Consider the following 25,448-nt stretch of genomic DNA (forward strand, 5'->3'; position numbering starts at 1 on the left):
CTGTCTGGCGCTTTCTGGGGTAGTATTATGAAAACTGTGTTATCTTTTGTTGTATTTTGTCATAACAAATCAGAATTTTGACAAGGCATTGGTTAATGTATGCGCAAAGCTGGCTGCGTTCGCATAAAGTTAAGGAGATATCTGCGTAAGCACTAATGGTAAGGGTTAGCTCTGCATACTGTTAGTTAAAGAAATTATAGAAATCATTGTTTTCCCTATAAAGAACGATAACATGTAGGGCCTCCACGGTAAACAGTATTTAACTACTGATGGAGCCACCCTACTAAAAAAAAAGACTAATAAATAAATAAATGAAAAAAATAAACATCATCTTAAGAATACTGCCCCTGTCAGAGTCCGATTAGCTAACATTCATTGCTACGGTCGAGCATGTGTAATAACCAGCCCCCCCCCCCGAGGACAATTACCTTCAGAAAAATACCCCCTATGGCAATTACCCCCCTGTGGACAATTACCCCCCCCCCCCCCCCCGAGGATAATTATCCCCCGAAAAAAATATCTGCTTTTATTCAAACCAACTTATTATCAGGCTGGACTTCCCCTTTAACGAACAAGGGGTGGTATTTGTCCTTGGTTGTCCTGGGGTCGGGTTAGTTGTCCTAGGGTCGGGGATAATTGTCCTCGGAGTTATTTTCAGGGGTGGGGGTAATTGTCCACGGGGGGGGGGGGGTAATTTTCCGGGGGTAATTGCCCAGGAGGTAACTGTCCTGATACGGATAGAGGTCTTAGACCCAAAAGGTCTGAGGATCGAATCTTGCTACTTCTATACAATGATTGCTTTCTTAGCAGTCAGAACACGATCTCAAAGACTTATCGCATATTTCAGGAGGTAATTGAGATGACTCCTGAAATGTCTTAGCTTGGTGTTTTGCGACAGTCTCTGCGATCGTTGTTCAGGTACATACATACATGAGCTTCAGTACAGATAGAAATGAAGATCCTCCTTTAATGGACATTATTTGACCCTGTATACCTACAGGTAACCTTAACAGACTCGTGAAATAATCATATCAATTTAAAATCATTATAGTGGTAGTGGTATACACACCCCCGACTCGCCCGCATATTATATGCAGCTGTCTTGCACTGATGTGAACGTATTGTTAATACATGAAAACCTTTCTATCCGTGGGTTTCAGCGGGGGTGCTCGGTATTTTTCGACGAATTATTTTGGTTTCTCCTGAATTTCATTCATACCGAAGGTTTCGTGATTCTCAAGGTATACAAGTCCTTTGGATGAACCAACCAACCGAAATAACAAACATTCGGGTTCAAGAATATTCGGAATAAAGAGCATTTGGAATTTATGAATATTAGGAATGAAGAATCTCTGGAATAAGATAGAATTTTAGAATATATTTGGTCTTTGGAATGATATCTCTTCGTACACGAACAATCGGAATAACTACCCTCACGGGATTGAAAGTTTTTGCTTGCACCCTGTAAATATATGCACAAGGATCCTGGCCAGCAGGCTCACACAGGCTCTTTTACAGACACACACAGTGCGCAATCTTCAAGGCCTTGAAGCAGCACTTTCCCTGGAAGAAGAAGAAGAAGAAGAAAAAAGAAACTTTGGAATATTGAACAGTCGGAAATAAAGAACTTCGGAGATTTAATTTTCGGAGAAAATATTTTTTTTTAGAATAATGGACATTATGATCAAAGAACTGTAACATGTTCACCAGACCTTCTAATTTCCACTCCTTGGTGAGCATTCCAGCCGGGCGTCATTTTACAGACGCTCGCAATGCTAAGCAAACTACATTAACTTCCGCATCCTACCGGGTACCCATTTAAACACCTGGGTGGAGAGTGGCAGATGTAGATTGACGTCTGAGTGCCGGGCTTGGATTTGAACTCCGTACCTTGTGATCTGCAGTCGGGTGATTTATCCTCTAGACCGTAACACCTCTAAATAACATTTCAATGAACGACATTGGAGTTGGCTTGTAGTTGGTTTGGCGGTGTTACTGAGGTTTATAAGAAGGTATAGAGAGATCCCTACCCATAGCGTGCCCATGTCTTTGCCACTGATTCGGAATGTTTCATAGTCAAATTTTCGGCGCCACTGACGCTGTGCCGATTCTGCGAGCTCATTTGTCAAAATTACGAATGCCTTGAGCATGTGTGGTATAACTGGTAGCAGCTGTGTGGTGTCCGAGATTATTGGCCACATGGCGGTGGGGGTAGATTAGGGGAGTGGGGGTTGTATGGCGAGGGAGGGCATCCACGGACGCTATGTGCAGGTTTATTATCTAGGAGGGAGGGGCGTCCACGCACGCTAGGGACAGTTTTTTGTTGTTGTAAAGTTCATGTTGGTTTTGTTTGCGTAATGTTGTGCGGGGTAGAGAGTGCTAAGATATTGATAAAGCAAGAAAGAGGGGACGAGAGACAGAGAACAGAAAGACAGAGAGGGAGATAGGTGAGAGATAGAGACAGAGATAGAGAAGAGAGAAAGGTAGAAAGAGGGAAATAGATAAAGAAAGAGAAAGAGCGAGAGAGAGAGAAAAGGAGAATCCAAAATGACAGATATTTTTGTTAGCCGTTCTTGATTGTAATCTTAGCTACAGATTAAAATTGTACATGAGTAAAGGATATTCACTTTGCATTCAACTTAATACAAAACCATCGCCTTTAAAACAATGCAAGCAGGAGAATCACTCTTGTCGACAAACTTTTTATCAGGAGGAGTGAATTTAGTCAGTGGGACCTTCATGTTGTTAGCAAAAGATTGATGAAATGATGCTGGGGTATGAAGTTGTAGAAATAGAAATTGATGTCTGTTAAATGGCCAATAGATGGCGCTAAAGTATTTGTTGTTGGTTGAGAGTAAAATGCATCGAATATTATAGAACTCATTTATACATCCTACATCAAAATGATTAGACTTCATCCGATCATCACAATTTTTGACCACATTGCCACTTTGTCTCAAAGATTACATGATTTTCATGATTTTGAAACAGTCATCACTTTTTTATTTGTTGTCTGATTTTTCTCAAATTTTCACTGAATTGTTTCTCTAATTATTCTATTTCTATCAAAACCGATTTGATATCATGGTGGCGTTCCAGTAATATGAAATTGCAAAATGCAATACAAATATTGCTATGACAATGGCATGATTTCACAATGGAACATGATAACTAAAAACAACAAGCAAAGCCTGGGTAATTAGACTTCTCAAAAGATAAGTGAGTTTTCTGTATAAACACCCTCCTGATGACTTGTGGTTTAAAAAGAAAATGTTAGTACATATTTAATATAGCCATTGTAGAATAGGATTTTTGAACTATTACTGTAAACCATACACTCACAGTATGTTTTCGTTCAATATCAATTTGCTTCGTCCCTTTACAATTTTATGATCCATCCTATTATATACCCTTCCCCTGACGTTTGCTTCTTTTGAGTTGTTGATGTTGTTACTAATATTTTTTCCCTGTATTCTTTTTGGACCTTGCCCTCTTGTACTCTTTATTCATTCGCCAAGTTGTACTTATTTCTCGCCCGTTCATTATATCCAACCGAATTAAGTCTACCTTCCGTCGAAACGTAACTACCGTACTCCCTCAAATCCTTCTCCAATCCACAGACTATTGAGATAACAGGATTCTGTCGCGTTCAGGCTTTTAAAAGATTTTTGACAAGATTTACACATCCACTCTTGGCGGCAAAGCAGGCTAAAACTATGATTGACAGCCTTCGAGCACGTGACATACCAAGTTGGGCGCGAATTAAAGATAATCATTCGCTTGCATTGGTGACCCATACTACTTACAAGGACTAGCATCAAAATTTGGTTCATGTTTAATTCACGATTTTTACCAAGCGGTGTGGGGATTATGTCGGGCATAGGTCGTGCGCCTTCAGCGAAGTTCAGGCGACAAATGAAGCACGAAGCGGAAGAAGAAATGCCGTTTTTTTATCCCTTCAAATTAGTCAAGGAAATCTCGGTAATTGCTTGGATTTATCCTGTTTTGCGACTATTAGGGATGTAAGGTAGGGTGAAAAACAGCCGCCCCCTCCCCCCCCCCCCCCCCCACCCCCAACAAACGTCAAATGAAGCGTAATATTGGAACCTTTAGTAAATTTCAGAAGTATTCTCTATATCGTTTTTGAATAATTTCCCGTTTTCAACATCGCATATGGTACAAATATTCTTTCGTTAACAACATCATCAAACCTTTACCATTATTAACATATTCGATCATCATCATCATCATCATCATCATCATCCTCATTATCATCACCATCATCAACATCCTCATTCTTTCATCATCATTCATTTACATTTCATTACCATCTTCGGTAAAATCATCACAATCACTGTCCTCGATCCACCTCATAATTATCATTATAACAACCATCATCTTCGCTATCTTCATCACCATCAACATCATCATAATCATCATCACCATCATTATCGCTGTCATTAAAATCATTGTCTTCATCATCACCATTATCATAATCACTATCATCAACATCATTTAATATCACCACCACCAACACCATCATTCTTATCATTGTCATCAATTTCACCGTAATCACCACCACCATTACCACCATCATTATCATCATCACTCCCACAATTATCATCGTCATTATCATCACCATCACCACCAACATCTTCATCACCATCACGATTACAAATGATTAATATCAACGACACCACTGCCATCATTATCATCACCACCACTCCCACAATTATTACACTCATAGTTATCATTACCATCACCAATCATCAGCCTCACTAACATCTTCATCACCATCACGAATACAAATCATCAATATCCACGTCATTGTCATCACCATCACTTCATCATCATCACCCCCCCCCCACCCTCTTCTTTGTCATCATAACCATCAGCAATCTGCATCAGCATCTTTCTCTTCTCCGAAAAGTTCACACTGGATTGTTCATACAAAACATTTTCATTTATATTTCGTAATACTTTATTTATATAAAAGATGAGAACATCATTACCATGTAACATCCAATACTAATTCACATCAAACTTGAAAAAAATTAAAATAAAATAAAATAAAATAACTTGAATACAAATCTTCACAGGACGGCACAAAAATGACATACTTTCTAGGTGGACAGGTATAATGCAATTTAGCACAGAAAACATTTGAAATTAAGACATATTTGAATCAAATTTGTACAAATGGAATCTATAGAAATACAATATAAAATTTACATGTTCAGATTGAATCATGCCTTTTTCTGTAGGGTGAATACAATTCTTGGATACAATGAATCTGTCAGCGTCCTCATAAGTACTATTGCACGCAGCGCAAATATACAACTTATTTCACACATCTTAAATACATACACTGTATTGGGCAGCAATGTACAATAAATAATTTGCAAGATAATAATAAAGAGGAAGAAGAAAACACAAGGAATATACCACATATATACATTCTGTTCCAACATTCATATGCTCAAACACATTATACCAGTGCAAATCATTAACTAACATAACTCTTCATAATATGAGCTATATAACGTTTGCATTTTTATTTCATAGGAAACAGAAAAAGATTGCATAAATCATTGTTTGAAAATTTGTTAAAGGAAATGATCAGGGCTTACAAACACATCCTGAAACCTATCCTTGAGACTTCGTCCCGACATTACAGACCTCGTGAGATACTTAATACATTACGGTTCACAGGTTATAACCTGGTCTTGTAACTAGAAGGTCCTAGGTTCAAATTGATGCCCTAATGCCCTTTGGTTGTTAATCCTCAATTACAAAGTCAGCCAGTAAGGATCTGGAAACTGAAGGCCCCCTGGTTTATATTTTACAGCACATCAGTTGCAGAGCAGAGATGTATTTAATGCCCTTAGAGCTCTCAACAAATGAAATGTGAAATTGAAAGGAGATGTATCTATGCAAACAAATAAATTCTGCAATGAGCTCATGCCTTTAATCATAGTGTCTACTGAGAGCCAGAAGGGCATTGCGTCAACATGGTTTAATGCCCTTTTGGCTCCTAGCTGACAGTAGTTAGTCACTCAGTCACTTAGTCACTTTGCCATCAATATTAACTACCTGTTTACTCTACAGTAGTACTACATATAATATGGAATGTATTTAAATTAGCTAATAACCAATTTCTTTACAAAGCTAGGACTATAGTTTTCAAAGAGTCTTGAAAGCTATAAATAGACCAAAAAGGTATGTTTTCACTATCAAATAGTGTTCTCCTGCAGGAATTCCCAATTACTATTTTATTTAGAAACAAAAATCAAAATACATGAAATTTTGATTAGTGCACCAAAGGTTATTATCAGAAGCAGAGTTTAAACAATGAATTGATATGCAGAGATTCAACTGTAAACCACAAAATGGGGAGGGTTGATGCAGACGTGGATGATTCTCAGTTTGAATTATGATAACAGCCCTCTATCGACGATAATACGTGTACCAGTGGCTTGTGAATACCCAATACACATCAGGATGCTCAGGAGAGCTAAACTGTGAGAAAAAAAAAAAAATAAAGCCAACAAATAAACACAAACTGTTAATGCAATATCTGATTTGAAGTTTCCTGGCAGATATTGTCATGACTATGATGTATCAGATTCCAAGATCAACAATGATGAACATTTTTGTTTAAATGTCGGTACAATGAGACAAACAGTCTGACAAAGGATTGGGCAGATACAAAACTTTAATTTGAAGTACAAGTACATCAATATATTTTGGAGATAAAATAAGTTTGCTTTCTTGTATCCCAAAACTAATTTCAAAACATATAACAGCAAGCTCTGGTTCAATTTAATTGTGATTTTGAAGAACTAACAATTTTTTAGAACTATAAACACTAATAAACACCAAAAATGTAGGAATAATTTGAAATGATATATTATGCAAAGTGTATTAGATTTTGACAGCTTACCTTTTATTGTAATAGTGCATCAATAGAGCTTGCCATAGATGCTTGTTTCCTGAAAAAACAATGGATGGTGATCATTAATAAGTATATATATATATATATATAGAAGAAAGGAGAAGAAATTACAAAAAAAGTGTGAAAAGTAGATAAAAGAATAGGGACGAGAAGGAAACACGTGAAAAGAAACAGACCTAATCAAATTTTCATTTGTAAGATTCAAGATTTTAATCTAAAGAACACTCTATAATATTCATTATTTTTAATTATTATAATATGCACTTCTTGTTTAGCGCTCATATCTATCAATATTACCCCAGCTGTAGCTACACCTAGATGGAAAGGGGGAAACGTATAATAAATTCTTGCCAAAGGAAATTAGTGCTGTACCGGATCTTGAACCCATGACCTGACTTTTGATCTCCAATCAAGTGTTTACTCCACATCATTACAATACCTCTACATCATAATTATATTTATATAGATTCTCTCCATAAACATCAACCAATAACTTTATGAGCCACTTTGGAAATAGCACTTGTACAAATGACCCTCAAATATCTACAGATCTTTTACACATGGAGACGACCAACTTTGTATGCTTCATAAATACATTTTGTTTGCCTTCTTGAAAGATAACTTCCACCTGTGCATAAAGCATAAAGGAATAACGATTGCATAATTTTCATGAACACTTATCCGACAGTTGTCTCAATGGTTTTTAAAGTTATGTATAATGACCTCTATCTGCTCATGCGCAGATAGTAACTCCGTACTGGCTTTTAATCTCCACTTACTTCTTTCCAGTCTTTGGTCTCCCTGATGATGTCTTTGGTCTTCCTGATTTACCCTGCGATGGTTTGTACTTCATACCTCCCCCTTCTAGGTTGTACGTCAGGAAGACGTTTGATAGATCGGCCTCACCGTAGGCCAGGCTCTTGTCCTTGTCTGCTACTGGCGTCTGCTTGCGCATGTTGTTCCCAGTGTATGCAACACATTTCTAGACCAAGGGCAAAGATCAAAAAGTGCTATTACAGGAGAATTAACCTCTCGACTATGAAGCATTATCATGACATAGAGTTTAAAACAACGTTTCATTTGATATAAAAAGCATTGCTGTGGGCCAAATATTATTGTCTTATGATACGTCACAGAACGGGCCGTGCGCAAACATAATGGCGACGTTCTGAAAATTCTCAGAGCCGCAAAAGACGAAGGATTCTAGAGAAGAGTTACGTCTTCCCTGTCGTCAAATCTACAATGTTTTATATTTTTTAGATAATATGTTAAATGGGCTACAAACTGAAATTAACATGTAGTTTGAGGTTAATTCCCCTTCAATACTGTGATGTGGAATAAAATACTGTTTTCCATATTTCACAAAAGCTCGCACCAATGAAATATATAAGAAGTGGTTCTAAAGATATGCACTTTCTTCTGGCATGTTATAATTCCCTATTCCAATTTTCTAATGAATTACACTAATACAATATCCATTTAAAGTCCCACTGCACTTCTCATAGCTACTTACGCCCTCTATATAGCAAACAATGCCTATTCGGTGCCTGTTGGTCCCCCATGATCCTCTTTTTCTTATGTTAATTGAGAGCTGATTTGATGAGATAACCATCTGTCAGCAACCTTGCAGGGAGGTCTACTACCCCATGGCCAAACTGTACAGATGGGCTTTAAGCTTCCCTGGCTTACAGTCACTTCCTTGTTCAACTTACCAGTTGCCATTCCCCTATGTCTTCATTCCAGTGTACATACTGCTCGATCATCTCCTGGAACTCCTGTGGTATGAAGCTATCAATGATGAGCATGGATAGCCGGAGCTCTCGGCTCAGCTCTCTCACATTCTCCAGCAATGCTTCCATCTCTCTCTGGTGTTCTGCCTGCATGTCAGCCACCTAGTCAGGTTATAGAATCATTCAAAATGGTGAAAATTAATAAATTTCTTGTAAAGCAGAGCTCTTCAATTACCACACATTTCAATTTTAATTTCAATTTATTGTCCAATATTGTTTTGCTCACATTTTACAAACGCACAAAGAATCAAAATGAGTTTACATACGTAATATATCTTTATCAAGTCATTTAGTAGGAGGAGAGAAGTCAAAATTAACGTGGGAAATCAAATTTTGTATTATATGACCATATTCTAACCCCAGGTTTACAAAGAAGCACAATTAACAAACTCAGCAAAGTCATATCAAATCTAAGTATTGATTAGTCATCTTGTAGCTTAAAGAGGTATTTGACAGAAATCAATCATCTCTTAGCATTTGATCATCCAGATGAAGCAAGGAACATACATCTCCCTCAAAATAAAATATCTATTGTTTAAAGGGAGTGTAGCTTGGCAAATACTGGTTAACGCCATCTAAGTCTTCTTTTGGACAACTGCACGTAAACAAATGGACTTGATTAACGATAGTCAGAGATTTAATCTCAACATGGTCAGCGTTCGCGAAGGCAGACCAAAGTTCTCTTCGGTTTTTGCGTATGTTGCACACACGTGATTGCTGCAGTCGCGTCGTCCATAGTCATATTATACCTGATTGGCCCCTGAGTCAGGCCACGGGAAAGACACGTCAGGCTACACTCCTTTTAATGGAATAAGCACTTTACAATCAAACTGTGTAGCTTAATGTTGTATCTCACCTCTGACTTGGCTTGCATGAGCATGGTCCAGACCTTCTTGAGTTTCTTGGTCTTGCCATGGGCCTCATCCTGGAGACTACTGTACTTCTCCTCGATGTCCATCCTCTCCTGCTCCCTCTCCTCCATCATCTTCCTCATGGACTCCTGCTTGGCCATGCGCTCCTTCATCTCCAGGGCAGACTGCTCCAGGAGCTGCTCCTGCTCCTCAGACTTGGCCAGGAGATCCACCCCACCCACGATCAGCTTCTTCTGGATGGCGTTGAGCTTCTCGTTCAAGATCTTCTGGTCATCCCTGGGGTGGGGAGTAGGAGGGGTGGGGAAAAGGAGGGGTGGGGAGTAGGAAGGATGGGGAGTAGGAGGGGTGGTTGAGGGGATGATAATAATAATAATAGTGGGTTCTTGTATAGCGCTCATGTTTGTCAGACTTGACACTCCTGGCGCTCCCGATCATTACCCTGGCTTTAGCACAGCTGCCATTACGGCGCTCTAGCATTTCAAGGAATTAATTCCTGCCAGGTACCCATTTTCATCACCTGGGTTGAGTGTGGCAAATGTAGATCAATGCCGAAGTGGGACTCGAACCGCAGACCTTGTGATCGACAGTCCGGTGACATATCCACTCGACTACGACACCTCTACAATAATGATTTACTCTTTCTGGCTTTGGTCAACTAATGAAACACACACTGGACTACCGCAGTCAACTTTTATCATGCATACATGCACCATATACTCCTAAGAATGTGGTAGTTTGGGGTTTCGATACATAGTTTACAAAGATTTCTGAAGTTCAAGTAACGAGCACTGTCTGTTATTTTGAGGAGGAATTGTTTTGTTGATTGAGCAAGGTAATTAGAAATGGGGTTATATGCAATTGAGATTCTAGTGAGGGCATAAGGGCCCCTGTGTAAATCGTATTGCACATCAATTTGAAAAGGAATATAATAATATCTTGTTTTATATAGCACAGCTTCTATATGAATTATTCTTCTGCGCTTAATACAAAGTATCGTATTATTACCCTAACTGTAGCTGAGACGCCATGATAAGGAGCTAAAATATTCAAGGAATTTCTTCCTATCGGCTACCCATTAACTTCACCTCGGTGGAGAGTGGCAAATGTAGATTAATGTCTTGCTAAAGGACATTAGTGCCATGGTAGGACTTGAACCCTGAACTATTTGATCCACAGTCCGATGACATATCCACTAGACCATGACACCTCTATATAGTTCATTGACTCACTGTGCCTTGTGAAGTTCACTCTCTCTCCTTTGAAGCTCCCTGTGTACCGTGTTCCGATCTTCCTCTACCATGTCTTTCTTTTCTTCCAGCGCTTTCTTCTCTTCATCGATCTTCTTCTGCATGGCCGCCATGATCTCAGGAGATAACTTTCTCTTACCTTGACGATGAAACATTACCGGCAAAGAAAACAGTAAATAATCACTAATAAATAACCAACAATTTTTGTTAGAGAATAATAAAATAGGTGGATGAAATGTAACATTTTGTCACTGTCAGCCAGAAAAGCAATGTTTCATGTTCAGACCATGTATGGATGAAATGCAATTGGTAGATAAATGTTAACACTGTAAAATGTGAAATTCTTGAAATTTACATCTTTTGTCGTAAAGAAAGATTGATGATTTCAAGATGTAATGTTTCCTTTGATGATAAAAGCCTCATGAAAGTGAATTTGGGATTGCACCATATATCAGGATTTACAAGAGTCTACAATTTACATGAATTTCAAGATGTGGAATCCACCCAAACTTATGCAAAAAAAAACTCCAGTTCAAAGGAACCAGAGTTTTTTAAAGATATAGTCTTTCTTCAGAGATTATCATAACAAAATACAGAAATCAGCAAAGTCCACACAAAAAAACCTGACAACCTTTACTCACCCTTTTTGCCCTTTCTTTTCTTCTTTACCCCTCCTTCTCCCGCTTCTTCATCTCCGCTCTCCTCTGAACCACTCTCCTCGTCATCGTCTAGACCTTCTCCAGCTGTAAAATTATTACAAATATACATTATACAATAAAACCTGCTTTAATGACCACCTGTCTACAAAGACCACATTTGTTGTTTCCCTTGAAAATGGTTTCTCATTGAAACATGTACTAAAGGAACCTGTCTACAAAGACCACTTTTTGTGTTTCCTTTGGGTGGTCGCTATAGACAGGTTTGACTGTATAATTCTCTCCTAGATACTAATCTAATGATAGAACACAGTCATGTGTGATTCATTATTCATTTACTATCACATCTCTTCTTTTATCACAAAACCATGAAGTTGTGTTTAGTGCTAAACAACAATTTTGCGATGAGCAGGAGATGTAGAGATAAATGCTGTTAAACTGTGTGTGAACCTTTTTTTTAACTAAAACCTGACATATTTAACATCAAAACATGCCAACATACATAAGATTTAAAATGGCTCCCCCTTTGAAATTTAGAAAAACTGCATTTACTGATCGATTTCCACACAATTATAATACTGTTCTCTATCACAGGAAATTACATTTATTGGGGGATGTTAGAGCTTTTAAAAAAAGCAGGATTTCATTTAAAAACATTCACGGCCCGAGAGCTGAATTGCAGCTTCTTTTACAAAGTATACATCAGTGACAAAGTAAAATTACATTTAAAACATATGCATGGTAACATTATGGTAGTAAAATTGCGATTCTTTTTGTACATATAATGTGCTTCTTAGACACCTGCGCCGGCTATGAGAAAATTATTATAAATTATTTATTAAGCTACATCATTTCATAACAAAAAAAAACCAAAAAAAATGAATCAGATGTAGATTCATGCATGAGAAAATGACATGCATATAATTTACCCTCACTACTCACATTCTGAGATCTGTTTCTTTAATTCTTCAATTTCTTTCTGGAACTCTCTCAAGAGAGCATCCTTAGGGTCCTCATTGATCTTGGCCTTGTTCTTGATGTTCTTGGCTCTGTTAGCATACCTCAGTGTGCTAATTGTCTCATCGTAGTTATACTCTGCTGGTCCAATGTTGGCACACTAGGCAGAAAAAGATATACATCTGACAACTGAATTATTCATACCCCTTGTAAATTTGATGTTTTTTGTATTTTACATAATGAAAGGTTTTCAAGATTCAAGATTTATTCATTCCATTCAATAAAAAACATATATGCATATAAAAGATATTACAAGTGTAAAAAAGAAAGAAATACAAGTTATACAAACATCATCAGGTCACTGATCAATACATTTAAAGGTAAAGAAATCAAATGGAATTTGGGTCACTGCAAAAGTTCAAATAAATTTGAACTTGTCGAGAGCTGTGCCGAAGGTTTGGATGAAATGAGGAGGCAATGCAAAATTGAGTTGACAAGCTCTCGGCTGACAGTATCTTGGCTATTTAAGCATCTCAGAAAAAAGAAAATCCCCTAGGCACCATCTTATCTGCTCTTTTATCCATTTGTCCATTTGTCCATTTGTCCATTTATCTCTCGGGGGGGGGGGGGGGGTGTTTCACAAAGATCCTAAGTCAAACTTAACTCTAAGTTGGACTTGAATATTATGGAGAGCCATTTGTAGCCTCAAAATAAAATATATTCAAAAGTGAAAATTCAAGTATTTTAGACTTTTTATAAATTCCGCATCAAGAACATGAAATATCCTTGCTAAAAGAAAATATGAAGGATTTGAATCAACATTTTATGCCTTTAAAAAAATAACTTTTACAAAATATTTTCATGAATGCTAACGGCTTTCCATAATTGTTAAGTCCAACTTTGAGATAAGTTCAACTTAGGATCTTTGTGAAACAGGTCCCTGGTGTATGCTGTCATCTTACCATGACTGTCTTTGCATTGCCTCCAAGGGAGTCCTGTAGGAGCCTGGTGAGCTTGGAGTTCCTGTAGGGGATGTGAGTGCTCTTGCCATCCACCAGGGATGAGATGACGTTACCAAGGGTGGACAGGGACAGGTTGATCTTGGTGGCCTCCTTGAGACGTTGTCCAGTCGCACCGGTCTTGGTCTGTCTCTCAGAACCCTGCAGGATCACATATCAAAGGAGAACATTTTACAGAGGATTGTATTGAGTTTTGGGAATGTCAGAATCAGCGATTGTTTTTTTTTAATAAATACTTTTTTGTTCATGTCTCCCTCACATCCTTAAGGTGTTTTAAAACTTCAAGATGTTTAGTGTTTCACATCTTACGCAAATGTCCCACAATTTATTTACAGTCTCTTTCCTAGAGTACATGTGGCCTAGAACTATTACGACTGACAAGGTAATAGCTGGCAAAACCAGTTGAGATTTGTCCTGGATGGATAATGAGGAGTTAAAAACAACTTTAAAACCAAAGGCTTGATTTAATCATGGATTTAGGGAAAACGAAATCTGTCACTAACTACTTTAATCCTCACCACAAGACACTTCAAACACAGAGCAAGGACCAGTTTAACCCCCTTAATAACCCTTATCTAGGTTACCAATTTAATTTTTCAATAAACAGTCACCAGCAGGAAAACTGTACAGCAAGTTGAAGTAGAGTGAGTTAAATTGTCCTCAGCCCCAATATATGCATTTCAGCATTGGAATAATCTCTGTTAAAATCTTCTTTTGAAGTAGATCACTTACTGCAAGATCCACCATGTGTAGCTTTCCGACCCTGACATGCTGTTCTTTATCCAGACCCATGTCACTCCTTTCCAACGTAATAGTGAAGATGGCATGGGAACGAGAACTTGATTCATTCATATTTGTCGCCCCCACAGATCCTATTAAAGGTAGAAAATGGCAAAGAGTTTATTTTACCAGCATTGCAAAAGTACCGAGTAGGAACAAATCTATGAGTAAAGATCACTGGAGAGCTGACAGTAAAGAAGAAAGAAATTATCTTAACCGATTGCTCACTGGAACGAATTGGTTCCTGTATGAAATATAATGGGGAATATGGGAATTCAGTAGTCAAGCTATTAAAAACTTCACAGTAGATGGTTCTAAAACTGAAACAGGTGAGTGTTGACTTAACATTTTACTGCAGACACAAAATCAAAAGGTTTTATCATCACACATGATGTAGCATAGGGACAATATATTCTACAATCAATTGCAAAACAACAAATTAGGATCGATTCATTTGAAGGTAATTTTCTGAAGGGGACTTGAAAATCAGTAACAACTTTTGAGCCAGACGGTCATTAATCCATGACAATTTACAGAGAGTTAACTCCCTAGTGGCTATAAAAAGACAATAACATACTGGCAACAGCTATCTGACATTTGAAAAATACAGAGTAGTATATTCTAAAATATTGTATTTTTCTCTATGTGAAATTAATATTGTAGATCTACAGACTTAGTAGGAGACTTAAGTGTTCTACTACACCAGGGTTTCCTCTACTCTCCTACTCTGTTTGCTTCCAATAACATTGTTTCAGAGGAACTGAATGTTTTTCCACTGTAATTTAGCTCTTGTCTATAGATCAGGGGAGGGGTAAGTACAGAGGCATAAGTCTGTAGATCTATAATGTCCATTTCACATAGAGGGATGGCTATGTTGATTGATGATAATGATACTTACTATTTTTGTTGCCTAGAGTCATTATCCTGTCCATATCATCTGCGTTATTGACAACGAATGCAGAAAGGTCTTTGACATAGACACCAACATCGGGCCGCTCTTTGACCTGATCAAAGAAGTACAAAACCAAATTTGTTATATGTTAAACTAATCATTTACAATACAGATTATACACATGGACATCAGGATGCTCAGGAAAATGGAAAACTAGGTTTTATGTTACTAATACTTGGAGAGAAATGTGTAGGTTTTTTACTCAATGTAAACATTGTCATTACTATTGTCACTTGCAGATTCAGAGTTGCTATGTTTTATCATTTGCAAAGTACTACAAAAATTAAAACCAAGTGACTAATTTATAACTAATTTGCACATGCTCATGAATTGGCACAGTGTACACGTAGCATAAGTGTTCCCAGTCATACAAGAAACTTTCTGAAGACCGACAGGTTTGCTGGCAAAACTTATGGGAATCAAAAAGTCATCATTCACATTTCTCAGGATCTAATAGGAACATATTTGCTAAGTTTTGCATAGTTTCACAAATTTGTGGTTAATGCTTGTTCAGCTAACAGCTGGATAACATTTCCCGGAATTTTCTGCACCCTTTGACTATCCTACTTGTGGTATTGGGGGTGTAATGTCTTACCTCTAATCTATGCTGCTGGTCTTTGCCTAATAAATCCTTCACTTCTTCATTGTAGATCTCCAAATATGACACCCTCACTAGGAACCTGTGAAAGGATGAAATAAGAAAATGTTATGATGCCTTAGAAACGTGTCATGAATATCTTTCCATTTTTTAAAAATTTTCCATAGCGCTGAGAGACTTTGGTGGTAAGTGCTTTATAAGCGACATTAAAAATAAATATATAAAAAAATTGTTTATTTTCTGCACAACTCAAGCAACCTTAACTCAATTTCTCCCTTTGCTAAGGGGTTGCAGAATTAGAATTGATCTTAAGCATGCAACTGTTCCTAATTGCATATGCTTGATGCTAATTGATACCACTACTTGTTTATACAATACTAATATATCAACACTATTTAAACCCTCAAGGCAGAAGGGAGCATCTTAAAATGAGTAAATACTGATGAAGTCAACGTTTTCGCACACAACAGGTACATGGATGCTTTAGCAAATTGCTCTTTTTGAGATCATTAACAAAGACTCTTTACAATCCATATTCACTATATGCATTGCCAGCTCATTTCCACATGTAAATTCACAACCCAACAACAATTTGCCAACTTCACCAGCATATAAAGCAATTCTGTAAGACTCATTTCCCTTCTTCAATACAAACAAAACAGTGGAGCTTTAAAAGCCCATCTTGTTCTCCCTACCTGACATTTTCCTGCTCTTTAGCTATGTGTCCAAAAATGTGAGCGAATGAGTTGGGAATGATGCCCCTGAGTTCTGGTTGAGATCGTACTCCTTCCATGGTGAACGTCTTTCCTGTACCTGTCTGACCGTAGGCAAATATAGTCCCTGTTTTCAAGAAAAGAAGATATTTTTAGTAATTTTCAAACATCTTGTTATGTGATGGAAAGGGGAAAACAAGCTGAAATTGTAACAATTTGTTTATTTGGTATCTTATGTTTTATATACCTGTATAGCTTTGATGTCTGAATATTTTTTAAAGCACACACGAGATATACATAATTTAAACCCAAATGAAGAGAGGATAATGCATGTGCTAGTTTATCGCATTAAAACTAAAAAAACTCATGTGCTATACTTAGTTTACCAATGGAGTATTTGAATTTAAAGTTTTTTTGAATAAATTTCATTTCTAAGCAAGACGATCTCCGTAGCAAAAAATCGTTCCAATCCCAACCTACAAATGTTGAGCAAGAAAGATGCCTACCGTTGTACCCCTCAATGATAGCATCTACGATGGGTCTCGCCGTCTGGTTGTAGACATCAGTCTGCTTGGCACCGGGCGCAAACACTGTGTCAAAGGTGAACGACTTTGGGGGCTCCCCGCTGGGTGCGTTGGGGTTTGTGACCTGTACGGTACCCCTCATCTCGTCCATCTTGACCACAGACTTGAACCCTTGGCCTGTCTCCTTGGAGTTGAGAGGACGACATCGCACCACCACTCGCACATTGTCATTACCACTGCTGCCACCCTACGTTAAAAGATGGTTTGGGGGTTAATACTTTTGAAAATTACTTTTCTGTCATTTCCTATATCAGGATATAAAATATATGGAAAATGAGGGCAATTGTACGGTATTGCAAAGGCGTAATCCACTGAAGGGCTATGGTCCATTACCACTTAACTTTGTGCACTGCCTAGTTCTATCACTAAGGCCAATAATGTCATAGAATTTACTTTAACAAAAGTTAAACTAGACCTCTCAAGATTGATGGATTGGTAAATCATTCAAAATAAAGTCAACAAATGATCAACCATGGATTTTAGTTGTAGATGTAGTAAAGTCTGCGTTCTAAGTTTCTAACTGTTGACCCTTTTTTCTTTTTCTTTTTCTGTTATGGAAAAATGTGTTTGAAATAATGGCAAGACTGAAAGATCTTAAATAAATACCATGAGCTTTACTATCTTGCTAGAATACATAGTAAAAAGGCCTCCATTAAGTGTGTTGGGTCATTCCATGTCAAATCACCCAAAAAATCTGAAAATCTTAACCCGACCATTTTTGATTTTGATGAAACTTAGTGTACTTGTTGAGTGTGATCTCACAGCACCAAATCCAAAATTTTAGGTCAATCGGGTGAGGGGTTTGGGAGATACGGCCCACCAAATTTTGAGATTTTTTCAAAAATGGGGGTGGCGGGCCTACCTTTGAACCCTTGTATCTCGGGACCTAATGGGTCAATCTTCACAAAATTTGTATTGTTGGAAAGGGTATTCAATAAGGATTCCAATTCTGCCACCATTTTGAAGATTCGTACATGTTGGGGTACTTTGACCTCTTGACCTCAGATTTGACCTTGAAATTGACCTTGTGGATCACGTAACTTTGACAACATTTTTCATGAAATGTAATCTCTGACATGTTCACTAAAACATGTAAAAGTTTCAGAGATATAATATTTTTTGTTTAGGAGCAATAAGGATTGAAAGTATTCATGCTCACAGATATTCACAATAAACCCTATTATAATGTATACAATACATGCAATATGCACAGTACAACATACATCTTCCACATGCTTTTTTGTTTTAGTCACATCCATCCTAAATGTCAGCAGTACTTGAATAGAAATAAAATGACAAGTTCATATAGGCCTAAAGGGTTAACAGGATGTATGGCTTTAGACCTCTGAGTCGGTTATAGGATAATTACCCCCTGGAAAATTCACCCCCGGAAAACTACCCTCTAAGGACAATTACCCCAGAGGTCAATTACCCCCCCCCCCCCTATTCGTTAAAGTGGAAGTCCAACCTGATAATAAGGTGGTTTTAATCAAAGCAGATTTATTTTTTGGGGTATATTATTCTTGAGGGGTAATTTTCCCGGGGGGGGGGGGGGGGGTAATTGTCCTAGGGGGAAATTGTCCGGGTGTTGATTGTCCTCGGGGGGGGGGGGGGGGGGGGGGGGGGGGGACAGATTGTCCTAGGAGGTAATTTTCTGGGGGGTAATAATCCTCTGGGTGTGATAGTCCTTGGGGGTAATTGTCCCCAGGGGGGGGGGGGGGATTTCCTGAGGGTTAATTTTCCAGGGGGGTAATTATCCTAGAACCGACTCAGAGGCCTAAAGCCATACATCCTGTTAACACTTTAAGCCTATATGAACTTGTCACTTTATTTCTATTCAAGTACTACTGACATTTAGGATGGATATGCCTAAAACAAAAAGGCATGTGGAAGATGTACATGTATGTTGTACTGTGCATATTGCATGTATTGTATACATTATAATAGGGTTTATTGTGAATATCTGTGAGCATGAATACTTTCAATCCTTATTGCTCCTAAACAAAAAATATTATATCTCTGAAACTTTTACATGTTTTAGTGAACATGTCAGAGATTGCATTTCATGAAAAATGTTGTCAAAGTTACGTGATCCACAAGGTCAATTTCAAGGTCAAATCTGAGGTCAAGAGGTCAAAGTACCCCAACATGTACGAATCTTCAAAATGGCGGCAGAATTGGAATCCTTATTGAATACCCTTTCCAACAATACAAATTTTGTGAAGATTGACCCATTAGGTCCCGAGATACAAGGGTTCAAAGGTAGGCCCGCCACCCCCATTTTTAAAAAAATCTCAAAATTTGGTGGGCCGTATCTCCCAAACCCCTCACCCGATTGACCTAAAATTTTGGATTTGGTGCTGTGAGATCACACTCAACAAGTACACTAAGTTTCATCAAAATCAAAAATGGTCGGGTTAAAACCATTGGGTGATTTGACATGGAATGACCCTGTTAAGTTAGTGACCGTAAACTAAGATTACAGTCGCTAACTTACACACACGCACCCTACCGTCAATATGGTATGCAATTGTATTGTGCAGCAGTAGGCTGTGAATCCCGTGAGAAAGTGTATATTATTATAAGTCTTCGTTTTTAGGAAAAATACTCCAAAAAAGAGAAGAAAATTGACATGAAACAGGTAAACCAACAACTTTTAAAATCATGACGAGTGCTTTGTCCACACACCATACCTGCAATTCATGACACTCCTTGTAGTTACTCGCCTCATCTACCATCCCAGTATAGCTTTCTGAGTGAGCTGCCAAAGGGATTACCCAACCAAGTACCAAGCATGACCATTATTTGAAAAATTGTTGAAGATTTAGGCGAATTTTGGTATGTTTTAGTAGGGTATCTCCACGCAGGAGTTACGGGTCAAAGTCTGGATACAATTCTGAACTAGCGCCTTCTAATACCCTCACTGCGTGCTGTGTATTATTTGTATTATAATACTAGACCGAAAGCTTCAGTCTCTATACCGTCGGTTGTTCCACTGAGACTACGTCTGGCTCCACTAGACCTCCGGTTATAGAGACAGAACGATCGCCTATGCCAGCCTATGTTGAAGATATCACGGCTAGATTTTAGCCGTTAGGCCCCTCCCACAAACATGAACAAACTTGCCACGGCCGTATTGTTATGCCCCCAAAATCCCCCAAAATGTCATTTTACCTCGTGCATATCCAATTTTACATTAGGCCTAGGCTATAATACATCGGTTCCACTTACTAACTTGATTGAAATAATCCGTTTCATGGTCCCTTTTAAGGAAATTATGGGTCAAAATCGACATCCATGATGTTGAAAATCTTGCAAGCCGTGTTAAACTCTCGCTGCCGTCAATCTCATCCCTTCTAGTCTACGCCGAAGGCAAAATGATTATGAAGGAAAAACTGTGCGCCATCTACACGTTCGTAATGGCGTTATCACAGTTTTTCCTTCATAATCATTTTTGCCTTCGGCGTAGACTAGAAGGGATGAGATTGACGGCAGCGAGAGTTTAACACGGCTTGCAAGATTTTCAACATGGATGTCGATTTTGACCCATAATTTCCTTAAAAGGGACCATTAAACGGATTATTTCAATCAAGTTAGTAAGTGGAACCGATGTATTATAGCCTAGGCCTAATGTAAAATTGGATATGCACGAGGTAAAATGACATTTTGGGGGATTTTGGGGGCATAACAATACGGCCGTGGCAAGTTTGTTCATGTTTGTGGGAGGGGCCTAACGGCTAAAATCTAGCCGTGATATCTTCAACATAGGCTGGCATAGGCAATCGTTCAGTCTCTATAACCGGAGGTCTAGTGGAGCCAGACGTAGTCTCAGTGGAACAACCGACGGTATAGAGACTGAAGCTTTCGGTCTATTATAATACCACCTTTCACTCCACACAATATCATGAATTGCCATTTCATTGTGTCACACACATTTTCCCATGCAATAGACTCTACAAACAAACATGTGCATGCAGACGAATTAGTGGTTTCCAAAACCACAATATATCTACACTGACTTGAGTCTATTTTTTAATTAAACTGAATGAAAAGTGTAAATCCTTTCATTTGATCCAGCTGCCGGTACCGGCTACCAGCGGCTACCTCTGTACATCGCATCGGGCAGGGCCTGGCGGCCAGTTTGCCTGTGATAATGGTGATGGCCCGAATTCCTGCGAAAAATACTCGTCGTCTAGATTAATCATCTGGACCCTATTGGTACAATATTTACTAAATTAGTATATCATAAACAAAAAGTGATGCCTTAATAACGTACAAAGTGAATTAAGATTGTCTTAAATAAAAGACACATTTCGCAATTTAACAAAATCTCACCGGCATTTCGACTACTTGTACTTCTCTGATATCGGCTTATCAAAATATTTAGCCTTTACAATTGATAACAAGAGGGCGCTCTAACAAAACACTGCACTGAGAAGATATTCCACATTCTCTGTCACTGAGTCAACATCTCCATCATCACCGATTAAAATACAGATGCATTACCAATGTGTACACTCTGTCCAGAAGCGGCCGACTCGGAGGGGGGGGGGGGGGGGGGGGGGGCAGTTGTCACAGTGCCCCCGCCCCCGTTTTTTCAAGTTTCCCTATAGTGCCCCTTTTTACATAGGGAAAGTGCCCCCTTTTACTTCAGATAAGTGACCCTTTTTATTTCTAACAAGTGCCCGTTCCACATCTGATAAATGCCCCCTTCACTGATAATTGCCCATGTTTAAATCTTGGAGATGCCCTTTTACTTAACAAATGCCCTCTTCCTTCGTAATAAGTTCCCCTTTTCATTTCTGGTGAGTGCCCCTCTTCAGAAGCGAGAAGTGCCCATTTTCAACTCTGATAATTGTTCATTTTTTCTTTGACATGTGCTCCTTTTCTTTGTAAAAAGTGCTTTTCCCCTACTAATAAGCGTCCCTTTTAGTTTGATACGTGTCCCTTTTCCTTTCAATTATTACCCTATTTCCCTTTTAATAAGAGGCTCTTCCCCTTCTCATAAATTATCCCATTTCACCGTAGCCAGAGTTTGATGTTTTTTTGCTTTTTTTGGGGGGGGGGGGCACATACATGTAATCGATCGACGTCCTGGGGAGGGGTCTAAAAAAGTTCAACCGATTTTGGATTTGTTTTTGAGGGAAAATTTTGAGGGAAAATTGTCTTTTTGAAACTTTTAAACATGTTCTCCTTTACTTTTCCAGTTAGAGAAGTGTCCTTTTCCCCTTCTGATAAGCGCCTCTTTTCCTTTCTCCTTTCTTGGTGTGGCGGGTAGGGAGCGGGGGGGGGGGGGGGGGGGACGGGACGGTAGGGAGTGAATGTAAATGAGGAAAAATATGATTTTGTTTACACCAATATAGTCTATATGGAGTGTGGTAAAATAATTATGCAAATCTAAGAATACTAGAATCCTAACTTGTCAGATTTCCGATATTTCTGATATAAATTATTGTTTGTAGGGGACCACCCACCCCTTCTCTCTCTCTGTCTCTGTCTCTGTCTCTCTCTCTCTCTCTCTCTGTGTCCCTCTCCGATTGAATATCTTGAAAACATTTGAATTGTTAAAAAATCTCTCAGATTTTCACAAAGCATGTCAGATCCTGGTTTTGATATGAACGCGTTATTTGGGGACTCTATCCACTAGCGTATGAAAGGTGGGGGGGGGGGGGGGGGGGGGGGGGGGAGAGAGGGGGCGCAGTTTGCCCCCTAACTGAAATATGACAAATGTTGTTGTTGTTGTTGTTGACAGTGATGGTTGTGGTTGTTGTACTTGTATTTTAGTATGTTACTGTTTGACTGCTTGCCAGCCAATATCCCCGGGCCATTATTATAATCATTATTATACAAAAGCCAATCAGATTAGTGTTCTCAGTTTACACATCATTCGTTAGACATACGAATGTTTCTGTTGAGTTGAAATATCTGCAGCTCATACATTCTGAAAGAGCAAAACTTCTTCCTTTTCTAAATGTTAAAGACCTTTTCAAATCGATAAAAAATACCATGAATATGCACCAAATTGCAAGATTACAAACATCAAAATGCAAAAAGCTCTCACCGTCGAAGGGGACACCCCTCCCACCCCTCCCATCCCCTCTCTCTCCCACCCGTTTGCTTGCTCTGCTTGTCGCCCGACCCCCCCCCCCATGACACCACATCCCAGTTAAGCCACATATTCTCTCTCTCTGTCTCTCTGTCTCTCTCTCTCTCCCTCTCTCTCTCTCTCTCTCTCTCTCCCTCTCTCTCTCTCTTTCTCATACACACAAACACCGAATATGCCATTATATTACGTTAAAAACATCTCAACTGTAAAACAATTGGCAATATTTACACAAAGCATGGAAAACACAAGTACTTAACTGATTTGAAGTTGAGGGAAATGCTTTCCATTATAGTGTTTTAAAGATATTTTAAATCAATGTTCACACATAAATATATAGCCTGTCTATTGATAGTAGAGTAGGCCTAGATAATGACATGCAATATTTGATTCTTATCAGCCTCGATCCTCCCCTCCCCTCTCAAGCCATGAGAAAAAGCGCTATTTTGAAACACGTCCATTCATAATTCCCCCATATTTCCATTTTTCATTCTTTTTATCTATGTTGTTTGAACACGTAAGAAACCTCAAAGCATAAATTATGCTGTTTTTTGTTTAGATTGATTGAGATTACAACAGGTCAGTCGTGTATGGCAAAGGGGTCAATACATACATTACTCGTCTTTCGTTAATTATAATCATAATGATCTGCGAGGGAGCTGGAGGGGGAAAACAGTTTACAGAATATCACACTATTCTAGTTCTGTAGTTTTTCGTCCTTTAATTGGTACTTATGTTATGCAATCGCTCTTTTCACTAATGGAAAAATGATTGTACATTCTTCTTGATGGTGGAGGAAAAAGATAAGGGGATTGTAGGCATTGCATCCGAAATGAAGTTTCAAAAAAATGGACAGAAGTATGATAATTATATAAAGATTTATTATTTGTATATTTTGCATGTATCAATCACAGGCACCTATATGTACACATAACTAATAATAATAATAATAATAATAATAATAATAACAATAATAATAATAATATTCATTTGTAAAGCGCAATAACTATGTGGATTATTCTACAGCGCTGCAAGAGCTCGTAAATGCTGTGCTATACACATACTATATGAACTATATACTATTGTTTTATAAGACACACCCAAAGGCACTGAAAGCGTTCATGGAAATATGGAATGGCTTCCCACCATGGCACGCAGGTACCCATGTAAATACAACTGGGTTGAGGATGGCAAATGTAGAATGTCTTACCAAAGGACTAGACTTGTTATACCACTGCTGGGAATCAAATAATTGATAATTGAACTTTTTTTTTTCCATTTAAATTTTCCGAGCCGAATACTGTCTTGTTCGTGGCCACCACTCCGCGTCAAAAAAGTCCCCACTCTTTCGTGACAAGTTAGGAACAATTATAAGGTATTCTTAACCAAATTTAAATTACTAAATCATATTCTTTTGTCTGCCATATAATTGAAATCTGTGGTGGCTGTATTCTATCTCAGTCAAACTCATCTACGTAAAAGGGGCCTTTATTTCAACTTGTACCGTGCACCATGATCATTTATCTATATGATTCTGCACACACACACACACACAAACAAACAAAATAGGCCTATATGGTATTCGAATTCATAATGCATGCTTTAAACCTATATGGAAATATTCAGAATTGACTTTAATAACAATAATAATAATAATAAATGGCTCATCGTACTTGAAAATGGGCTCCAATTTCCAAAATCACTAACAAGAAAGAAAACATAAATGGGGAGAGGCAATGCAGGCAGGACCCACGTGAGCCCCGCATGGATCAACACTAACCATAACATTTTGAATTTGAAGTAGCAAGTCAAGGTTATTGGGGGGGGGGGGGCAAGGGAGGGGCGGGGCCCAAGCCTCCAATTTGTTCAAGCCCCCCCCCCGCCCCGAACAAAAAAGCACAGGGGAAAATAATGTAGAAAATGAATGCAAGGACCCCGAGTTCCCCAAAACCTCCCCAACCCCCCCCCCAAAAAAAAAAATGGTACCGCTCTCCATCATTCGGACCTTTCATTTGCACTTTCACTTACATTTAAAAAAAATGAATTTGAATTTGAATTTGAATTTATTAACAACAACATAACACAATGTCACAAAATGTATTCAAGTTGGTAACAAAAATAACATGTCGAATACATATCCATGTAAAATGTTTATTTTATCACAAAGCGTATTACTACTGTGACAAAGAAATTTGATAGAGTGGTATAAAAAACATTATTAA

The 25,448-nt window shown here is 38.3% G+C and overlaps 1 protein-coding gene across 1 annotated transcript; it reads right to left on the reverse strand.

Annotated features, from left to right (window-relative positions):
* Nucleotides 1-6,457: 6,457 nt before the first annotated feature.
* KRP85 (kinesin II, 85 kDa) lies at nucleotides 6,458-21,499 on the reverse strand (the record flags this gene model as incomplete). The annotated part of the gene is given in 15 exon segments (NM_214612.1): nucleotides 6,458-6,519; nucleotides 6,944-6,992; nucleotides 7,735-7,937; nucleotides 8,668-8,847; nucleotides 9,602-9,893; nucleotides 10,847-11,003; nucleotides 11,506-11,607; nucleotides 12,463-12,637; nucleotides 13,440-13,637; nucleotides 14,229-14,368; nucleotides 15,175-15,280; nucleotides 15,824-15,908; nucleotides 16,522-16,666; nucleotides 17,046-17,310; nucleotides 21,459-21,499. Coding segments are annotated over 14 exon segments (2,100 nt in total). The 3' UTR covers nucleotides 6,458-6,519; nucleotides 6,944-6,946.
* Between the last annotated feature and the right edge of the window lie 3,949 nt (nucleotides 21,500-25,448).

The sequence above is a fragment of the Strongylocentrotus purpuratus genome, unplaced genomic scaffold, assembly GCF_000002235.5.
Source record: "Strongylocentrotus purpuratus isolate Spur 01 unplaced genomic scaffold, Spur_5.0 spur5_scaffold_11, whole genome shotgun sequence".
Taxonomy (NCBI): Eukaryota; Metazoa; Echinodermata; class Echinoidea; order Camarodonta; family Strongylocentrotidae; genus Strongylocentrotus; species Strongylocentrotus purpuratus.